Below are 22,317 nucleotides of genomic sequence, written 5' to 3'. Positions count from 1 at the left end.
GTTTATCTCAATTAATATAAACTGAAAGTGTTACTTCCCTTAACTGTATACCGCGATGCTTCTGCTACCAAAAGATTCTCAAGGATGACAACCCCCTTTGAAATTTTTTCATTAAAGTCCTTCCATCTAACCAACTGTCCTGAGAGATTTCTGTATTTTAATGATGTGCATTTCTAGAGAGTAATATAACAAGCTCTGTTAAGTAAGCTATAACTACTGGCATTTCCACCTGCTTTGGTACTCAGCAAATTCTTTAACAATAGCAGCAAATGTACCTTTCACACAGCTAGAACATGACCAGAGGGCAGCTATGCACCAATTAAGAAGCTGCAGAACAGCTAAGCAGTGATCACTTGAACCTCTACATTTGCCTGCTCAGAATTTATAGGGCACTTACAGGAGCAAAAACTAATGCTACGGTCCTGATCGTGCAGTTACCAGTAAAATAAAAGGCTTCAGTGGTGTTAAAGAGTACACTGACCTGAAATCCCAGTATCTGCCAATTGACTTAAGAAAAGGAACAATGAACAACAAAACCAAGACTTGCTGTGGTTACTCAGTGCTGCCAAAAAATACAGAGGCATCAGTTCTATACATATCAGAAAGTCCTTGTACTCAACACCGTAATTGCAACGTTTAATGTCATCTTCCCTAAAATCAAGGAACAGGGGGAATGTAACCACTTTTACATTAAGTGTAAATAGGCAAATGCACGTTTAAACACAGAGTTGCTTAGGAGACAGCCTGTCAGATGGGGTGGGTTGGCCTTGGCTGGATGCCAACTGCCCATTAAGCCACTCTATGGGTTTTATATACCAGTCATAAAAAGTAGAGAACGACAATAGAGACTTTTTGATGCTCCACAATTACATAAAAGGCAGTTCTGACATATCATATCATATCAAATCAAATCATAGATCATATCATGGCCTGGGTTGGAAGGGACATTAATGATCATCTGGTTCCAACCCCTCAGCCGTGGGCAGGGACCTTCCACTAGACCAGGTTGCTCAGAGCTCCAACCTGGCCTTGAACACTTCCAGGGATGGGGCATCCACATCTTCTCTGGGCAGTCTGTTCCAGTGCCTCACAGTAAAGAATATTTTTCTAATATCTAATTTAAACCTGCTTTCTTTCAGTTTGAAACCCTTTCCCCCTGTCCTGTCACTACACACCCTTGTAAAAAGTCCCTCTTCACCTTTCCTGTAAGTTCCCTTCAGGTCCTGGAAGGCTGCAACTAGGTCACCCCAAAGCCTTCTCCTCTGCCTAAACAAACCCAATTCATGAAGATATTAAAAAGCAAGGGAAGATAATCTCCAATAAAGAGTTTTTTCAGCTGCAGCCTATAGCATGGCTCTCATTACATCATCTCACTTCATCTCTACATTAGCTTTAAACTGCAAGTTAATTGCACAGCTAGAGAGAAACACTGCAAATGCATCTATAGGTGCTGCTGACACCAGCAGCACCCTGGAGTCTCCTCAGCATGCACCATCAGTCCTTCTCTTGCTCGGCCACATGTTCTCAGTACCTGTTTCCTTAACATTTCTTGAGCACAACTCCAGTGAGCCATCAGAGACCTGTTTTCTCATTAACACCATTCTGACAAGAAAACTCATTGACACACATTTTTCTTTTCCTATGTAATAAGACTTTTTTTTCTGTTTCCTCTGCTAGGGCTTCATTACATTCTTGTTTGGTGTTTTTAACTTGATTGGCTATTATTACTGTGCCATCTAACAATGCTGGTTCTTTCATATCAATTTTTTAAAGTTCTTTGTTTTAATTCCCAAAAATTAGGTCTCTTGCAAACTTTTCTCTGAGGAAAATAAAAAATTCTACATATAAGTAGAATTAAAATTATACAATCACTTATATAATTTTGACCTTCCAAAGAGCAGACTGACCCTGGCATTCAAACCAGATGGAGATCAAATCAACATGTCATCCGTGGGCTCTTGGAGACCCATAGACTATTTCTAAAGAGTCCACTAAAGATGAATAAATGCATAACTATTGTCAGCAAGTTTCAGTATCTGTTAAAATCATCAGCACTATCAGAGGAGATTTTGGGGTGATCCACAACTAAGTCTGAAAATCACTCAAATTAAACTGAAAATCTTAGAGTGCTGTCTGTAAGATTTGTTGTTGTTGTTGTTGTTATTTATGCGTATTCCACAATTAGCAAACCGGACAAAAAGAAAATCATCACAGAGAGAGCCGTGCTTGAGACCAGACAAAGACAGGCACCAGGAACTTAAGTACATCTATGGATACATCTTCATTCTTCAAGGTCCCTATTCAAAAAACAGCCAAAGCTGAAGCAGTTTCTCTTTCCACTCTCCATCCTTTGCCCCCATTCTTCACCCCTAAACCTCCAAGTGAGAGCTGCTTAAGTTCAACACTGGCAACACTACCTGTGAATCTCTGTGACCTCATCCCAGGTTCAAACAAAGCATCCAAAACCATCTCCTAACAATTCAGTCACCTTAAGAGGTTGGAGGTTCCTGTGGTTTTACTGGAAAACTTGAGTGCCTAAGCTTTTCTTACTGCACAGACCAGAGACGGTCAACATCTTGCCAGAGGAGAATAACAAGACACTCTTCTCCCACCTAGCCCATTTCCATCAAGGAAACACATCCAAAATCATTCAGTCTCCTCCAAGCACACCGAATTACTATATAGGTTAGTTACAAGGGCACCTTTCCAGCAAATGAGAGGTGGAGGTTTGGAGCAGTGCAATGAGGTGCATTTAGACCTCCTACTTCCCAGATAAGTGGTCCCAGACAGCAGGTTATCATGTGGCAGCTGAGTAGCAGCAGTCTATTTTTCAAAGAGAACTTTTAGAGAGAACTTTTTAGAGAGAACTTTTAAAGTAGAAAACACTTTTCTCAGAGCCATTTTTCAAAATCTCCATGCTTGAAGGACAACTCAGCACACACATTCAAGGTAAGCTTCCATCTTTCAGAACTCTAGTTCCTGCAGGCACTTGGCACTAAAGATGGTGCATTGATCCACTTCCACATGCAGCAGAGAGAATTGGGGAGCATCTCTCACAAGCAATTTTCAGATGGCTGCTGTGGCCATCACACACTTGTCTGACTGTGGTGAGTCACTTTCTTCAGCACTCAGCTCTTCACTTGCTCCATGTTGCACATCAACATTGCCTGTTCTTGGTCTGGAGTCTGGCATCCAACTTGTAGCACTGTGAATCTACTTATTCGTGTCTATGTTTTGTTCATGTGCTGTTGGACTAGATCTTTAAAAGTCCCTTCCAAACCAAACCATTCTATGATTCAGTGCAGAAAGAAACCAGTGTAAATCCTAAAACTCCTCACCATTTGTCTTACTGCTCTGTCCTGGTCTCCAGTGTTGGGGAAGATGAAACAGGAAAGCCTTGGAAATATGATTGCCTGACAAAAGATTTTGGGAATATGAAAACTACAGGCAACATCGAAATGAAAGCCACTTTTGAAATACCAGGTCTTAGTTACTGAACAACTAGAAAACAATGGTATGGCCACTGAAGTAATCCCCTTTTGATTGAACAATACCCTCTGCTAGCAGGCAGGTCCAAGGGTCAGAGCAGACCCTACTAGCTCAGCAGAAGGGGTCCAAAGGTAGTTTTTAGAAGTTAAGACATAACACTCTATGGTAATATAAGAACTCTTATAGGCTGTATGTAAATGCTATAGGATTTGTATCTTGTATTAGATTGGTTAGTGACAATTAGAATATTCAGTACAGAAGATGATTTATTGTATTGTAACCAGGACTTCAGACACTTCTCACTTCTCCTCTATTCCTTTACTTCACTTCTACTTCGATTCTCATACTTCTCTCTTCCACTTCTACTCTTGCTCTTACTCTTGCTCTTACACTCTCTCTCTCACCCGTTCACTCTCTTGCTCTCTTGGGCCTGCTCAGAGCTGAGTCTACCAGCTCTGAGCAGTGCCCCAATACCCACGCCCTTTACAATAAACCGGCTGTGTCCCGAGACCTGCCTATAGAGATCTCTCGTCTCCATCCGTTACCGTCTACGTCCGGCCGTCCCGACTGGACCCCAGGAACCCCGAAACCTACACTCCAGGACACCCTATGGACCTCCTAACCAGTCTTCTGATAAAGTTTTGAGGAAGCAGTGTCCAAATAGTCCCAGAAACTAAGTATCCTTGGATCCTAAGGAAAAATTAAGAGAGTGGTGCACTGCTGAAGAGCTCAAGCAGACCAACTTCTGCTCTTCTCTTGCCTACAGACATCTTATAAAACTATAGGCAAACTATAGGCAGGGGTAGATTTTTCAGAAGAGGCACTTAGATGGGTGAGATGACACATTATTGGATTCAAAACCACCTCTTTCTAAAGCTTCAGGCTCCTAGTAGGTTGTTTTCCTCTTGACTTAAGAGTTCTTAAAAGAGATTAAAATCCAGCCGTACTCCCTTGCATTTTTCAGTTCCAAATATCTTAAATGGAACATGTTTAGCACAAAAGTTGGCAGAAGCATTAACAAAGCCTTAGAAATGTTAATAAATGTTCTCTCCCTTGCACAGGTGTTTGCATGGCCAAAAACATCAAAAGGCTTTAAACCTTCTTCTGACACTCTCTTGAAGGGTCCTACTCTCAGGATGGCCTGTGGCACATGTGCAAACCAGAAGGAAGCACTCGAATTTTAAGAAGCTGCCAACTAGTTATCAACCAGCTGATGCCTCATGAGCCCAGTCTGTGCCTCTTTCACGAGACTAACTTTTCCAAAATACATCCTATCACTCCTTTCATCAAGGGAAACTAAAATAGCAAGACCCTGACCACACAGCCTTACGGGAAGCGTGGTTCAGCTGTGAAGTTCAGCCAGTAGTGAAATGCAATGCAAAGCACAAACTACACTTCCCAAGAGACACCATGAGAATATTTTTGGCTAAACTCTCCTGGTTTTCAGCCAAAATAATTTGACAAAAGAACTAAACTATCCCAGAAAACTGACACTTTCTTTTAAAAGCTGCTCTGCCAAAAGTCTTCCTACTTCAAAAGGATTCTGGTTCAAGAATTTTTGGACAGCCCTAGAGATGACTAAAAAGAACTTTAGAAACAGTGTAAAATCACTCAAAATAATCAGAAAAAAATAGCCTTGAACATAACGTACAATTAGAAATTACACAGTAGATGTCTGCTGCTTACACAGTGCAATTCTCTGTTGACTGTAGGACTATGCCACGTTTAAAATGTTATTTTGACTATGAATTTAAGTTACACATTTTCTATGTATTAATTAAAACAATAATTTCATTTTAACAGATACATATAAGAATTTTATGAAACACATTCCAAACGTTTTTAAAAGGAATACTCAACTTGGAAGTCTTACTTCTTGTCTAGAACACTGGCACACCGTATTTATGCTGGATCAGTAGCACACTAAAATTTTAGGGATAGTATCAGTGTTGTAAGTGTGACCTTTAAATCAGTGTTTGTTTTATATTTTCTGATCACGATAATGCCTTAAATGTTCATGATCATGTAAACAATCACATACATATGAAATACAAAGATCTCAGCTACAGAGCAGAAAACATAGGGCAACAGTTTTTACATTTGCCGCATTTTAAAAATCTTTCAATACCCAAGAATCAAAACCATAGTATTTCCAGTCCAGTTGCTCTGTTTCATGTATGGCAAGTAAAGTCAGGTATTTCAGTTCTCCACAGTGATTTGATTTTGCTAGAAAACAATCCTGCTCCAAAATTTCACTCCCTATACTGAACACATATGCATGCACAGAGGTCAGAATGGAGACTTGCAAATCCCTTATGAATCCTACTTTTCATAGCTCATGACTGAAAAGCAGGCATGTGCCCTTCTGCTTACTGAAGTATGGCTTGACTCTCATATTCCTACTCACTTGGATCAAGATTTTGTATCATTATACCTCCTTATAGCTCACTAAGCATTTTTGCATAGTGCTACTCCCGGAATGATTTGGTTTACACTGAGATTGCTCTTAATTATCCAGTGGTGTAATTCCAGCCCTTACTGGTCCTTCTGTCATATGTTTCACTTCTGCAATGCCAGTCTTCATTCTTTGCTTTGCAGCTGTATTAAAAGATCACTTTTAAAAGTGGAAAATAGACAACTGCCTGTATCTGTTACCAGGAATTACAACTCAATAATGAACTAAAATTTCAGTTGTAGGAAAAGTTAAAATTCATATACTGTTTTCTCCTTCCCTGCTAAAAGGAAAGGGAGCTCTTCCAATGGCATTTGTGTATTTTAAATACAACCCCCCTACACTAAACTGGCATTCAGTGATCTAACCCACATGGGTGCTTCTCAACAGAAAGGTCCAATGTTATCCAATAGACTCGAGCAAGCTCTTTTTTCCTTTACCTTCCCCTACTATTTGGGGATTGTCAATCATATTTTGCCATATACAGAGCAGCCCCCTAACAAACCTCCAGACTTTTTCCTCTACATGTTTTTAGAGAGTGAAAGCATAAAAGTTTCTTACCTTATGGCTGCTGAGAGAATGGGAACTGCACAATGCTCTGTGCCTGCAGGGACACTGCACAGATGAACCTCATTGCTGCTGTTTACAGAAGTCTGACAGTTTTTAATTTGAAAAGAGGTTGTCTTTTGCTTTTCGACAGTTCAACAAATCAGACAAAACAGTTGCAAGTGTTATCTGTAAACAGCTTCCTGTTTGAAATAGATCAGCTGTCCTGCAGGACAATAATTAGGGAAGAAGTGTGGGAAAACTGAAGAGGTCCATGATGTAAGCTTTTTATTTTGGGAATGTACTTTTTTGGGAATGCACACTTACTTTCCCCTCCTCCTCTCTAGCAGAGAACCCCTTTTTAACCATTTACATCTATTCAGCTCTAAGCCATGCATGCACACTGCCCTAGCACAACACTTTCCTTGCTTTGCTTCAGCAGATATGAAAACACATGAAACGCAGCACTGAATGTGAACATCTTGTGTGGATAATTAACACATTCTCCCCTTACTGAAATCCTCTCCATTCTTCCAATTGGCTGCAGCATTCTTGACTTGAGTAAAACATGCAACTGTTTCAGAGCCATGTCTGAACACCCCACAATAATGTAAATGCTAAATTTACATATCTGCATGGCAGGCATCTTCACAAAATTTTGGGGGTTTTTTTTAAAACATCTTTTGATAGGACTTTAGTGCTCTTTCACTATAGCTTCTAAATAGTTGCACAACTCTGGGTTTTACCTTAAACAGCTAAACTAATTTGAGGCCTGGATAAACCACAGTAGTCCACATGCATTTGAGCAGCAAAAAACTGGGGCCAGCTGATTCTGGGAAGTGGGATTTTGAGAACACCCCCCTCAGTCACAGCAGTTTATACTTCAACAGTTTCACTCTCAATTTTCAGGCCAAATATAGAGTACCACTTGTGACTATACCAATTAATACCCTCTGATGAAAAGCTGCTATATTTTTAAGACTGTAGCTCTGATAGCTACAAAAAAATCTTGTGAATCCTCTGTCTCCGTCCATCTCATGCCACTGTTCCCTCCTCCCAGTTTCTCCAGGTAAGGTTTGAGGGGTTGTGCTATAAGCAAGCAACCTGTGGGCTAGCAGCCTGGGCAATCCCGAATATGCGACCTCTTACTGGAAAACCAGGACAGGAGCTAAGGGCAGTAGTGGGAGGTTCCTTTCCATCTTCCACAGTCCCAAGATCAGGAAAGTATCAGAACACAGAAAAGGTTTTAGACTGAGGGGCTAGAGAAAGCTGCAATAGAATCATCTGTGTGTTCACTTCTTTATCATTTTTCAGATCTCTTTTGATGTGTAGGTCCACTCCACTGAGAATTTTGTGCTGTGGTGGGGCTTGCAGTACAAGCTGATGACATGTGTGATGCACTCTCTTCCTGCTTTGCTCTTGACTTTACATATCCTCTCTCCCAGCAAACCTCTCCCTAAGCCTGGGGTGTGCAGCCTTCTTTCCCACAACAGCTTGTATTTTGTTAGCCCACAGCACAGCACACGCTGACCAGCTTTGACGGCAAAGACAAAATCAGATACAGTAAGATGTAGTGATGCCTAATACTCAGGACTCCCTGTGGACTACCTTCATAAATGTTTCCCTGTTGGACTGGAACCTAGCTGCCCTCCTCCACTGCTATGGACTCCTGTATTTTAACATGCACCAAACGGTCATGAAAAGTTAAGAGCCAATGATAACTTCCAGATTACCTCAGTAAAGAAAGGGCAAAATGGTAGAACATGAACGTAACTGTATAAGGACCACGCAACTCTAATTTCAAAGTTCATTTTTTATGCATACAAGCCCCATCAGTTCAGTGGAAGCAGAAGGCAATTAGCAGGACTAGGCCCTTGCAGCACTCTGTTGGCAGCAACTCACCAAGACAAACATTTTATGTAAAGAATGCAGCAAAGTGACTGTAGTCCAAGCCTTTGAAGATCATATTACCATGGCAAAGACAACTCCATTTACATACATATCTACTCTCCCTGTAAACACAGGCAAATAACTTTAAGGCCAGAAACAGAATATAATGGAGAAATAGAGCCATTCAGGGAAAGTCCGTAGAAAAGGTAGGACTCAACACTGGGGGAGCAGAAATGAAAACATAAACATAAATGACCAGAGTTCAAAAGGAAAGGGCAAACACTATAAATGCAGTGAAAGTGTTTTCTCTAGGAAAAGGGAGAATAAGCAAGTTTCCTTTCACATGAGAGAGAGAAAGGCATAGTCCCCATACAGAAGGGCCTAAGTAACCTTTTCCCACTCCAAAAACCGACTGGAAACTGTGTAGCCATACTGGTGCACCATCTAAATCAAGCTATTATGTGCAAGCTGGGGTACTGATGCATGGACCATGTGAGAGCAGCTTAGGTCATCACCAGGTCACAACAGCCATTGGTTATTAAGTTCTTTATTATATTAACATGCCTGTCCGGGACACTGTAGCACTTCAAGAGCTGATTCAGTCTTTCTGCCACCCTTTGCTGGATGGAAAGGGACAGCCTTCAGAGGCCATGGTATACCAGTACAGAGGAACAAGGACTGGACAAACTGAAACACAGAAAGGAAGCCTGAAGAGGGTGGAAGCAAGAACATGTAGCCTGGGAGGAATAGAGATTGTCTGAGCAACCAGGGATCATGTTAGGAAAGCTAACATGCCCTGGGAGAATTAAATCTGGCCAGGGACATCAAAGGCAACAAAAAAGGCTTCTTTAGGTACATCACTGATAAAAGGAAGACTAAGGAAAATGTGAGTCCTATCTGCAAGGAAACAGGAGATCTGTTTGACAGGCTTGAGATGGGCCTGTGCAAACCTCATGAAGTTCAACACCACCGAGTGCAATGGGCTGCACCTGGGTTGGGGCAATCCCAAGCATAAACACAGACTGGGCAGAGAATGGATCAGGAACAGCCCTGAGAAGAACAACTTGGGGGTGTTGGTTGATGAGAAGCTCAACATGACCTGGCAATGTGCACTTGCAGCCCAGAAATCCAATCACATCCTGGGCTGCATCAAAAGAAGTGTGGCTAGCAGGTTGAGGGAAGTGATTCTGTCCCTCTGCTCCTCTCTCAGGAGAGCCTACCTGCAGTGCTGCATCCAGCTCTGAGACCCCCAACATAAAAAAATGTGGACCTGTTGGAATGAGTCCAGAGGAGGGCTAACAAACACAATCAGAGCTGGGCTGGAGGACCTTTCTAATGAACATGGGCTGAAAGAGTCAGGCTTCTTCAGCCTGGAGAAGGCTCCTGAGAGACCTTAGAGCACCTTCCATTACCTAAAGGGGGGTAGGGCTAAAAGAAAGCTGGAGGGGACTTTTTACAAGACACGTAGTGACAAGGCAGAAAGCCTTCAAATGGAAAGAGGGCAGGTTTATATTGGATACTATGAATTCTTCACAGTGAGGGTGGTGAGACACTGGAACAGGCTTCCCAGAGTTATGGATGCCCCATCCCTGGAGGTGCTCAAGGCCGGGTTGGATGGAGCTTTAAACAACCTTATCTGGTGGAAGGTGTCCCTGCCCACAGCAGGGGGGACTTAGTAGATCATCCTTAAGGTCCCTTGAAACCCAAACCATTCTATGTTTCAATACAGCAAGACACCACTTAGGCCAGCTACCTCAGCTTGACCCACTACACAACTTTTCCTCAGTCTTTAAAGTCAGGTTAAATACCACATTGACCCAACTACAAGTAGAAGTCTTGGATTCAAACCAAACCAAAGCCAACCCATGCAGAGAAAATCCAACTGGTTGTAAAAGGACAATAAAAAGTTTTTAGAAAACAGGAAAAAATACACTAATACATTTTAGGAGCATCCAGGCAAATTTTTCTACTCTTTGCTTAGTGAGTTGGCATTATCTTTGCATCTGTAGGAGGATTAAACACAATACTTATTTTAAAATCTTAAGATATGACATGGCCCTGATTCTCCCTTTGGTTTAGCAAAGCATCCAATGGTATCAGCATTTCCCAACCAGATTTTTCCAAAGGATGATAATTTCCAATATCCAAACTCTCTAAGAAATCAGTATCTGAGCTCAATTGCTGGAGCTGTTTATTGCAGGCCATCACAAATGCTGTTCCAGCTCTTGAAAGTAAGAGCTGCCTCACTAACCAGCCCACATTAAGCCTCCCAGGGCATTACCAAAAAACTCCTGCAAGTAGCAAGAAGATGCAGCAGATGAGGGACTCCTCCATGGTACAGACATGTACACAAGCACGCCAAGTGCCACCCCTCCTCTGCTCTCAGGGCAGCACAATGATGTGTCCTATTCCCTTTGCTTCATGTAACAGTATCTCTTTAGCCAAGAAAATAGGAAACAACTTTATTAAGCATTAAGACAATCCTGCTAAAGCTCAGCCTGCAGATCTGTCCCTGTGAAGATATCCATCCATCTGCACCCCTTAGCACAGCCCCAGCACCTCTGCCCTCTGTGGACACAGACAGCAGAAGCTCTCCTTAGCACCTCTGCTGCGCAACACATGAGATGTATGGTGGGAAAGATCAGTGTGGCTACAGCAACACAGGATTAACTTTACCTGCAACTGTGTAAAATCTGGCCTTCAACTTCATTAGTGATGCTGCATTAATTTTCTTTTTGTATAAAATTTATAATCAGCATTCACTGCAGCAGTAGTGCTTTTTCTGCTACTCATCTCTAAAACTGGAATAATCTCCTCAGTGCTTGGATTTAATTCTATTTTTGCTGCTCCAGGGGCAGATCACAACTGAGCCACACGTTAACTTGATACGCAATAATTAAAAACATTGGCTATTAATCATTTAGCAACAGCAACTGCATGTTGCTAAGCTTAAGAATTACTTTCCTGGAAGAGTAACTGGAAGGTAGAAGAGGGGATACATGAACTCATAGACTTAACAAATCCAACACACTTTCTTCTCTTGATGGCAATACATAGATAAGGTCCTTTACTCGTATCTCTCTGTAAGGAACAGAGCACTAGTACAAAGACGTTCATGTGTTCATGTCAGCAGTGTTTTCACAGGAGCGCCCTCAAGGCAGGCAGCAAGGGGCAGGGCAAAGGGACTTTGTTAAACAGCAGTGAATTACTGACACTGATCAGTGCTGCAGTCAGCCCCTACTGGAGACAAGGAAACTCACACTCCCTCAGCCTGACCACCAGCCTTCATTTTATGAGGCTTCATAATTTTCTGTAATCAACATCTTTTTTTCTGTCTTTCTGATAAACGTCTAGTGGCCTAGATAGCACATCCCACAAACTGGAAAAGGTCTAGCTTTTCAGCATTGCTCTGACCTTCAGATGTAATTGAGAATCAAACTCAGGCCTCCCACTTGGAAAATTTAGGAAAAACGAAGAGGAAATAGATTATTTCAGCCCACAATGCAGGAGTGATAGGATTTCCATTAAATGTTGCTTGGCATCACTACACTGAAACTCACCAGTTGCTCCCACTTACACTCAAAAGGGGCTACTCAGACATGATGTTATCATAGATCAAGTTATCCTATTAATACAAGACAGGTAAAGCACTTACCACCCAAAACTTCAAGCAAGTTCTGCTACACTAGAATTGTGGCACAGCTACAGACCTTTTCGAAGAAAAATCACCAGGGATCAGTCTTACTCACATTCCTCACACAGGCAAAGATATTTGAAGACATAGTGAAAGGATTCATATGAAATAAACAAGTGAAGCTCTAGTATCAGGTGGAAGTCTCATGAGCACCTAACAGATATAAACCCCTTGCTTCTCATTTGGAGCTACTACAGGAAAGAACTTCAGCATATGACTGTCTCTCCGCATGGATACTACCCAAATACTACTACTGCATAGTCTTGGTACAGAATGCCTCACCACTTTTTCACCCAGAGCAGCTGATAAAACCCGTGGTGAATCCCATGTTCAGAGTTCAACTGTGCCAGCATATCAAAGGTATAGGAAAAGTCTAGCATGATCTCACATGGAATTTGCTTAGGTTAAGGTAACATTTGACACCAGCGTTCCAGCAGCCTCATTAGCACTTGACCAGATGGCATCAAACTGACTTTCCAGATTGCAGGCATGCACTTGGTATGCTTGTCAAGGGACAGAGGGAGTTGTCTGACTGTATCACTGACACAAACACACAAGGGAGTCTGTAAATAAAGGTAAACTAAGACTATAAAGTCTTTTGCAAACACACAGCCTTGTATTTTTATGCCACAAAAATTCACCTTTCCTTGTAGCTTAGTTTATGTAAAAACCATAAAGAGCTTTGACAGCATTATTCTTTCCCTCAAAGAATTTGCTTATGGGGCCATTGTGAGCCTTTGCATATCATATAGTTCAAGAGGGCTTGCAACAAGATCCAAGAAAAATCTATAGGCAGCTGGCAATGCCTGGGAACATTTGTTCAGTTTACTGGATTTCTCCTCCCCACTTACCCCCCCCCCCAGTGCTTCAAAAGAAACTTAAGTGACATTTTTAGTACTATGAAGAGATGAAACCTGAGTTACATTTCACTATAGAACAGGAAATGCTGTCTAGCAAAGCCTGCTGAGGATCACCTCTCCTTGCAGAGGTTACACAGCCCCAGCAGACTCACCAGCCTCTAACTAAAGGTAGTTAACATCTGATAAGTCTCCACGTACTCCCCAAGCTGCTTCTTCCAGCCCACACCAGCCAAGGTCTGTTTGCACAGGCTGCCATCTGTGACTGTTTTAGTGGGAAGCTTGGTAACGTGTCTGACTCAAGATTAGATTTTTGGGGGACTAGACGAGGTGGCATTTCCAATCTGAGTAATATTCATTTTTGCAATGAAAACTTGAATTTATAAGTTATGGCAACCCTACTGTAAGACCTTTTACAATTATCCTCCACAAAAGCAGCCAGGATTTGGGCTTGTTATATACCTACAACTCCTCTCATCTCATTCTAAGGGAAGCTGATGAATTCACTTCTGCTGAATCATCCAAGATGAACAATAGTCAAGGAATAAATAAGGAATTAAGTTATACTCCAGAGACAGAAGTTTGAAAAGGAAATAGGAAAAGGCCTTAAGGTAAACCAACTTCTTCAAAGATACAGCCTGCTTTTTGTGCAAATATTCAAGCCTTGTCAGCAAGTAACAGGAAATCAACTAATTGCAACAGGGCACGTTTTCCCTCTTTGCATTCTCAGCACCAAAAGTAACAGCAAGGGCTATCCATCTCACCCTATTAAGCCATGCTATAACTTTTAAAGTCTTCATTTTTTCAATGCAAAAGCAACGCAGAACTTGTTTTAACCTTTTAGCTCTCCATAGCTGAAGAAGAGGTGTCAAATAGGAAGCAACCAAAACTAAATAGAAAAAGGAAGCAAAGGTACAAAGACCCTTGGTGAGTGGCACTTCTCCATCTATTCTCAGGTAGGAAAATGCAAGTTATTAAGTGCTCCTGCCACACAACTTGTTCCCAACTTAGCTCTCCACTTAATAGTGACTCCAGAATTGTCTTTTACTGTGTTAAACACTCCTAATACTATGTTTAGCACAATTAAGTACTAAATCCATATAATTTGCTCAGAACTTTACATGACCAACTCCATGCTCCCCTCTGTGCTTGTGTAAGATGTTCTTTAACACAGATACTGAAGTAAAAAATGTAATGTTTCTGAGACATTATCAGCCTTCAGATGCTGATACATCTAGTCCTTCCCCACTTCTCCCTATGTCACCAAGCATGTACAGAACCATGTTAAAACATCATCTAAAAAAAAATCCTAAACATTTCTGAAAGCGAGATCAATACCTAAAAAACCTGTAGTTTTTGTCCAGTGATGTAGTCAAGCACTCAAGATGTAAAAAATTCCTTCCCATTTCAGTCTGATAAAGGTGAGAAACTAGAGAGTCTGCTTTTAGGTAAGAACTGGTCAGAAATGCTGCCACTTAGAGCAAGTTACCTCAAAATCAACCTATGCCTCCCCCAACACATTTCCTAAGAATTCAAACCCCTAATTCAGGTGTCTTTTTTACATATTTTGTAAGTCACACACCACCTGCTAGTTGACTTCTTCCCATGTCAGGAACATGTAGGTCTCCAACCGGTATCTCGTGTGCAAAACTCAGGAGTTCCACTGCTCTACAGTAATTCTCTGTATTTTCCCCAAAAGGTGAGATTTGGAATATTTAGGTTTTTCATTACAAATTCTTTTTGCAGACTCTGGACTCTTTTGTCCAGTTGTGTTGCAACAGTGCCAATAAACACCTAAGAGGGCTACCAATAAAATGCTGGGGACTTAATACTTTGATTCACAGGCGTCACTCTCCAGACAGTGGCAAAGTCCCATGAACCAGTTAATCCCCATCTGTGTTTATGGAATTCAAAATTTATATGAAATTACTCTGTTATATGAACAGTTGTTTATTCAGCCATTTTTTTGCATTTTACAGCTGGAATTCTGGAAATTCAAACACCACATCTTTGCCTGTGAGCTTCTTGTACACACCAGAAAATGTTTCCACCTGTGAAGACAAATAAATCTTGCTTATACATGCTGTGTAAACAAGTAACTCTCAGTTAACATATTTAAGGTACCATACTATTTGCCAGTGTATCTTCACTCTGAGGCCAGTTATTTTCTGCCAGATTAAGGTAGCTGAGGATTTACACAAAAGATACATTTCCTCTAGAGTATTGGACCTTCTTTGATTTGCAATAATATGAGACCCCAAGAGCTCAGCAGGCCCAAACACAAACCCCCCCATTTCCCCACTCCAGAAAAAAACGAAGCAAAGTGCAGGCTTTACTGAACACATCTGTTCAAGGTTAAAACTAAGTGCTTCAATTGAAAAACAACAAAAAGAAAACCACAAACAAACAAACCAAGCAACCCAACCAACCCCTATACATACAAAAAACCCAATAGAACACTGTCTGGTCCCATGAGGGAACCAATATAGCTACTTTATAATCCAGGGGCTTTGGCAAGTTGAACTCGAGCTTTAGTTCAAAACCGTCTTGCCTCTATTTCAGCACTTACTCCACAAACAAACAGAAGCATCTTCACTGCCACAAGCCAAAAGGCAAGTCTTCTGCTGTATCCCTAAGCAGTCTCTTAGGGATGTCATAATGTCACCCTGACCTGCATGAGAAAGTAAGTTTTTTATTTACCTTGTGTTCAACATTGTTCTGTTGTGCTTTGTCCAGATGGACTTTTATAAGCCTGCTGCCGTCCAGTTTTACACGGATTCTCTTGCCCACGATTTCACTTGGGAAGACCAGGTCCTCAAGAATAGCATCGTGCACTGCAGTAAGTGTACGGCTGAAATGCCACATTTATATCATTAAAACACATCCTCTTGAAAATTTTCCAGTTTGACAAGGTTTAAATCTTCCATAGCATGCTCTGACTGAAAATTCAGTGTTGCTTTTACTATTTAATGCCACAGTGTGACAATACAACACTATCACAGGTCATGAAAAAAGAAAAGCTAAATTCTACAGAGTGCAGAAACTTAATGACTGCACAACAAGAAAAAGTAGCCAGGCTTTTGATATTTTAGATTACATGTTGTTTTGTGGCAACAGCCCTGAAACATTCTTCTATTTCTACACATTTAATGAATATTTAAATCAAAACCAAACTGCTCCATCTGCAACTCTGCCAGACACACTGACTGGAAGAGTTTAAGTGTGTGAGTATCCTCAGCTGCACAGAGTACATTCATAGGAGACCCAGTTTTGAAAACACTGGTTTTTTTATCTGCCTAAACCCAAGCAGCTTAGAAGACCAATGTAATACAGAAAAAGACTAGCTGGTAAATTGAGTCCATGCTTAGAAGACTGAAGTCTCCATGCGTGTTCTTGAACTGTCCATTAGTGAGCCAACACAAGAAAAGGTGGCCCAGGTTATTTTACATGAGTCTAAGGACTACTAAGACTTCCAGCATCCCAAGCCACAGTTTCAGAGCAGTATCACTAGTAACTAACACCTGTGTCTACAGCAGCACTTCACACCTGACAAGACTGGGATAGCTAAGGGACACAGACATCCAAAGCAACACAGCAGCCTGATCTCATCTCAGGCTGAGACAGGGGCAGTCCCGCACACTTGCCTTCCTCTGTGCACAAAGTGGCAGCATGCTACTCAGACACAAATGCCAATTTCTCTAACCACTGCGCAGTGCTAGTTTTAATAGAACACAGTGGAGTCCTCCAAAGGCAGGACTGCCGCTAGAGGAGTACCGTGAAACTGTACTTTTAAAATCCACGCCTGAAAACTACGAAATACAGTAACACATGACACAGGTATAATACTAGGGCAGGGAGGAGCCACAACACACGCCACATGTCATAGAGAAGACCCACTTTTAAGACACAGACTTACATAATGATATAGCAACACATATATGAGGCACTGACATCCAGAGAGATATAGCAGTGTTGCATGTCTAGCAATCCAGTGACTAGAGGAGAGCAGGAAGGCCATTTAACACAAATGACTATACTATTGCTATCAAATTCACATCCAGAGGGACTAGTACTCGTACCTACACCCCTCCTCAGCCACTCTCTCCCTCACTGCATCCCTTTCAGTGTGCAAGCCTTGACTTATGCACAGTCTAATATGTGATGTGGAACAGGCTCTTCCTACAACTTAAAAAAAAAATAGGTCTTGTCAGCACACTGTGGTAACAGAGACAGCAGGTTGGGGTTTATAAGCCAGCACTGCTAGCTAAAAATTTCCTATAGCTGTAGCTGGAAATACAAATCGAGTGCTAAGAAATGCAACACAGTGCCCAAAGGTGAACTTGCTACCACACACTTTAGCAGTCAAATGATGCTATTTCAAGCAGTAGGAGAAAGGACAAGACCACCCAATCACCTGAACAACTTCTCAAAAACTCAGCTAACCATTACTTGACTAAACTACCAGTTACAAAAGAAGGCTGTCATACTGAATCAGTACTATTTACTAACCTCCTTGGACGCTTTTGCTTGTTTTTTGTGCGGCTTTTTCTTGTTGGCTTGGGCAGAATCCTTCTCTGTTAAGGCAAAAGAAAAAAAAAAGGCATTTCTCAGTATCTAGTGGTTACAATCAACTCAGAAACACCCCCAGCATGTGCACCTTCTCCCCCACACTAGAAACTGATGCATGAAAAGCCAAAAAGATAGACTTAAGTATCCTTAAAGATACACCAGCATTAGAAACTGGAGAACTAGAGTTGCCTGCAGAAGGTGAGATGTTGTACGGCTATATTTCTCAATTACTACTGTATTCAGTGTACTGAAATAGAAGATTTGTACTTCATACCCCCTCCCCAGGAATACAACCACAGTAGTTTACTGTGTCTCATTAGCACTGCTAACACACTTCTTTGGGAACAGAAATCCCAGGACATTTTAAACTTCTGTTACACTGAGCCTCTGGTGCAAACCAGAGTAGTGAGCTCAGTTCCACAGTCAGCTTGGAACATCTTATTATTAAAACTAGCATTTAAGATGTATTGCACAATCCAGATCAAACCCTGGCTTAAATATAACCTGTTCCAAAATTAGGATCTAAATGAATTTATACTACTTTAGGTAAGTAAAACTTATTTTCTACTTCCCTACTGCAAGGGTAGATGTTATAAAACATTTTGGATGCAGTTTTAGCACCTGCACACATCACACCACAGCTTCTCCATGACTGTATTCATGATGGGGTTACCATAATCCAAATTGTGTCATGTCATACTCAAAAGCACATATTCCCTTCTGAACTGATAAGGAATTCTCAGGGGATTACAGAATCACAGAATTTTACAGAATCACAGAATATGCTGAGTTGGAAGAGACCAACAAGGATCATTGAGTCCAACTCCCGGCCCTGCACAAAACTTCCCCACGAGTCACACCATGTGCCCAAGAGTATTGCCCAAACGTTTCTTGAACCCTGTCAAACCACTTCCCTGGGGAGCCTGCTCCAGTGCCCAATCACCCTCTGGGTGAAGAACCTTTAGGTGAAGTGAGCCAGAGGCACTTTATTAAAATAAATCTTCTTGGCCCCATAAAGATTCAGAGTAAGGTGCTCTGTCTCTTAAATATATCATGAAAAATTTTCAGCTAGCTTCAGTCTAACTAGTTGTCCACTCTGCAGACAGATTCCTAGTTTGTCCAACCCTTAAGTATGGCCCAGAGATCCCTCCAACACCTTTTCAAGCCTTAGCTCCTATCATATATTTAGAACTTGGATGAGGTTTTTTCCTCCTTTCCTATTAACTTATATTTGAAGTGCTTAGTAAGCAATATATTAATATTTGCTCCCTTTTACTTTAAAGCTTTGCATCTCAAACTTCTGAAGGAGTAGAAGAGGCCAGAACAAGAAAGTTATATCCTCCATGAAAAACCTTTGCATCTCACCAAGTTTGCATAGCTGCCAGCTGAAATAGTTTTAGTTAACATCCACCAGACACTCACTACATTTCCTGCTGGTACAATGAATTACTATCACTATTATCTTGAACGGGTAATGCAACACCAGAACATGCATGAGCCTGGACTAGATCACTTCCAGAGATCCCTTCAAATCAACATTTTTGTGATTCTAAGGGGTTTTTTACCTGAGCGATGAACACCACATGTTTTCCACTAAATTTCTTCTCCAGCTCCCGAACTAACCGCACCTGAATCTTCTGGAAGGACTTCAGCTGAGGAACTGGTACGAAGATAATGATGGCTTTTCTGCCACCACCCACTTCAATTTCCTGAAACAGAAGTACAAAGTAAGCATTAGCTGGGGGTCAAGAAGTCATGTTTGGCTTGACTGTGAATCCCCTGAGCACAGGTATTGATAGTCTTGCTTCTGACTCTGTGGGGCGGGGAGTGCATCACAGAGCAGTATCTGCCTTAATGCTCTACAGACAAAGCAGTGAACAGAAAAACCTCTATCAGAGCATTTGTTTTGCTGTGGAGGAGTGATTGGGCAGTAAATCCCACCACCCCTTTCAGAATAACATCCTCTGAACAGCAAAGCCCATTCCTTCTGCAGGATCAGACTCGGATGCTAGAATTGTAACTATACTGAATGCTAACTATCGCATCTGCAGTTGTGCTGATACACAGTTTCAAAAATTACTTGCCTCTAGTGCAGACTCCAGACAAACTCCAAGGGAACAAATATCTTACTTTTAATCTACTGCTTCATGGAAACCACGTTCTGTCCACCACTTGGCTAGGCCTGCATCACTACTCATTCAAACCATTTCTCACCCATCCAAATGCCAACAGGATTACAATACACTAAGACAGGCTACTTCTCCCCTGGTTTATCTCTCCAGTAGCTGACCAAACCCAAAGAAGTTTCCATAGCCTTACAAGGCACTTCTCCCATGAAATTGGCTGCAGAGACATCCTCATTCTCCAACAGAACGGAAGGATGGATTGTTTTTCACCAGCTATGCTTTCATATGAGCCAGCTAAGGTGCCCATGGGAGATCTCTCACAATAAAATCAAGCAGCGACAAACACGTTTCTAAAAACCCTTCAGAAAGGACAGCTGGCATTGCTCCACTTCCAGAGATGCTGTTTCTTCTGAAGGCCCCTCAGCTCACACACCAAGCTGCTTTCTGCATTCCCAGATTCTTTCCCTGAACTCTAAGCAGTCAGACCCTGTGTCTGTACTGGTGGGCCTGGGCAAGAGCCAAAAGCAGCCCACGTAAGTTTCTGGTTGCAGTAACCAGCTTCATTGCTGCCATCCAGTCTCCCAGGCTGACAAATTCTAACACTAATTTTCTTCCTCCTTTTCCAGTAATTGTCTTCTTCCTTTTCTTTCTTGATGTTTCAGCTGTCTGCATGATCTAAAATTGAAATGTACAAGCAGGCTAAGCTACATGACCAAGTCAGTCTACTGCCTTAATCCACCTACCACCTATTACTTGTACATAAGAGACTCACAAAGAATTTTTTTACAAAGAGTATTAATAACAGTTTATGACAAAGTTTCTGAAACACCTACATTTCCAGCCAATATCTACAGCAAAAAGCCAGCATCAGACCCCAAACTCAGTCTGCAGACATATCATGTAGATTCTTCGTTTTTAAACACTTTTATTTAACACACTAAACTGCTATTTGGGGTTTTACAGTGACTTTTCAGACTAGTTCCTAAGAAAAACACTATTACAAAATCCTACGTGCTAACAGCAAATACCAGAACAGAAGCCACAACAGCACACAACAAAACCATCACAGGCCGTAAGACATTAACATCCACAAAAATTAAACATACACAGAACAAGTCACCACCCAGTTCTTGATGGGGAAGGTCCAACCTACCTTAGCTGCTGTGATGTTCAACTCGCGCAGCTGAGCCTTTAAGTCGGAGTTCATTTCCAACTCCAGCAGAGCCTAGAAAAGTGAAGTTGTGGAATGATCCATTACATACACTTCAACTCATGAGAACCCTTGAGACCAAAGTGTGTACACAGTGCCAGAGAGCAGCTATACATACTTTTCACCACAGTCAATATCAAAGATTTAACTTCCTGTAAGACACACCAACATCCAACAAGTTGGAAACACATGCTAAGTGACTCAGTTCCTAAGTAAAACTAGGAAAGAAAACACGTTTAGACAGGATGAACCTCGAAGTTTACGGTCTGGATAATTGTCTCTGTAAGTTGAAGTGAATTGCCAAAGAGCACAAGGAAAAGCCACCTACCTGGGATATACCAGACTCGAACTCATCTGGCTTCTCGCCATTAGGCTTCACAATCTTGGCGCTAGAGCTGAACATGGCCTTTCTGCAATGCAAAAGAACGCTTCGGCTGTCACCACGCATATGTCTGTCACCTGTTCTAAACACAGCGAGGACTCCGCAACCCGGCTGCGCAGCCACCCGCTCCAAAACTAAGCCAGAGAACGCCCCACGGGCCAGGCCAGCCCCAGCACGTCGCTCCAGAGCGTGCCCACCAGGAGACAGGAAAAGCGTCCCGGGGAGCGCGGGGCCTGCCCACCTCGGGGCCCACTGCAAGGCCCCGGGAGCCCAGGGAAGCGGGACCGCCACTCACAGAGCCCCACGAGTCGCCCGAAGGGCGAGCGGCGCTCCCGGGCCCTGCTCCCGGTCCCCTTCTCCCGCCTTCCGCGGGGCACCGCCGGACGAGGGAGGAGGGAAACCCCGCCGGCTGGCCACCCCCGGCCCCGGGCGCCCCGGCGGCCATCGGGCACCGGGCGGGCGGTAATCGGGCGCATCCCCACGCCGCGGTGCCGCGGGGGGCCCCGCTCCGAGCCCGGTCCCGTATCGGCGGCCCCAGCGGCGGAACGGCGGCCCCGGCCCGGGCACCCACCTCGCTCCGCGCCGGCCGGGAAAAGGGGGAGCTCTCGCGAGAGCAGGACAGATCGCGGGCTGGGAAGGCGCTCGCCCCGCCCACTGCGGGGTGAAGCCAGAGTAGGAAGAAAGGCAGGGCGGGCACTGCGGACACACAGCGGCTCCGCCACTGCGAGGCCCGAGCGGACATTTACAGTCCTGGAGTGGAGGGTGCGGGCTGCCACATGCGCAGGTCGGGGAGCGAGGTGGGCGCTGGGAGCTGCCCTCCCGTCCCACTTTAGCCTTTGCCGAGGACGCGCTTCCTGCGGCGGGGAGCGAAGGAGACGGAAGGAAAGGTTGTACCATCCTGTCCCTCGCTGTTACGCCAAGCCTTCGCCGTGGTCCGCCCCCGCCGCTCCCCTCACAGGAGGAGTTCTCGGCCTCTGGTATCGAAATGCCGCTCCTGTGAAGAGCCAGCAGAGTCTCGGCCTTAGCACCGCGGTGCGCTCGTTTGCGCAGCCCGCGGAGGAAGCGCGGCTCTGGCTGCCCCGCGGAGCTCCCCCCTCCCGCC

At 43.1% G+C, this 22,317-nt stretch overlaps 2 protein-coding genes across 6 annotated transcripts in view; both read right to left on the bottom strand.

Moving 5' to 3' along the window:
- Positions 1-14,855, bottom strand: part of COLEC11 (collectin subfamily member 11) — a 49,585-nt gene extending 34,730 nt beyond the window's left edge. For 2 of the 5 annotated variants that reach the window (XM_019282162.3, XM_010393345.4), the window contains exon 1: positions 6,503-9,633. The gene's annotated coding sequence lies outside the window, so the exon portion shown is untranslated. Of the gene's footprint in view, positions 1-3,338; positions 3,414-6,502; positions 9,634-14,513 lie in introns of those variants that run through there. The other 3 variants (XM_019282163.3, XM_010393347.4, XM_010393348.4) reach the window with 3 other exon arrangements.
- RPS7 (ribosomal protein S7) lies at positions 14,855-21,903 on the bottom strand. The gene is made up of 7 exons (XM_039569335.1): positions 21,787-21,903; positions 21,162-21,243; positions 20,777-20,848; positions 19,063-19,206; positions 17,438-17,502; positions 15,629-15,779; positions 14,855-14,979 (listed from the first exon to the last, which is right to left on the bottom strand). The coding sequence occupies exons 2-7, from the start codon at positions 21,234-21,236 to the stop codon at positions 14,902-14,904; spliced, it is 585 nt and encodes a 194-aa protein (XP_039425269.1). The 5' UTR covers positions 21,237-21,243; positions 21,787-21,903; the 3' UTR covers positions 14,855-14,901.
- Between the last annotated feature and the right edge of the window lie 414 nt (positions 21,904-22,317).

This window comes from Corvus cornix, chromosome 3 (genome assembly GCF_000738735.6).
Source record: "Corvus cornix cornix isolate S_Up_H32 chromosome 3, ASM73873v5, whole genome shotgun sequence".
Lineage (NCBI taxonomy): Eukaryota > Metazoa > Chordata > Aves > Passeriformes > Corvidae > Corvus > Corvus cornix.
The sequence above is the reverse complement of the archived record's forward strand: the minus strand, read 5'-3'. Positions and strand labels throughout refer to the sequence as shown.

Bases quoted from the DNA above. Each gene is read 5' to 3' on its own strand.
- RPS7 (XM_039569335.1), bottom strand. From the start codon at position 21,236: ATGTTCAGCTCTAGCGCCAAGATTGTGAAGCCTAATGGCGAGAAGCCA. The intron at 17,503-19,062 runs GTAAAAAACCCC...TTGCCTTAACAG, and splicing joins ATGTGGTGTTCATCGCTCAG to AGAAGGATTCTGCCCAAGCC. The intron at 15,780-17,437 runs GTTAGTAAATAG...GTGGCATTTCAG, and splicing joins AAGCAAAAGCGTCCAAGGAG to CCGTACACTTACTGCAGTGC.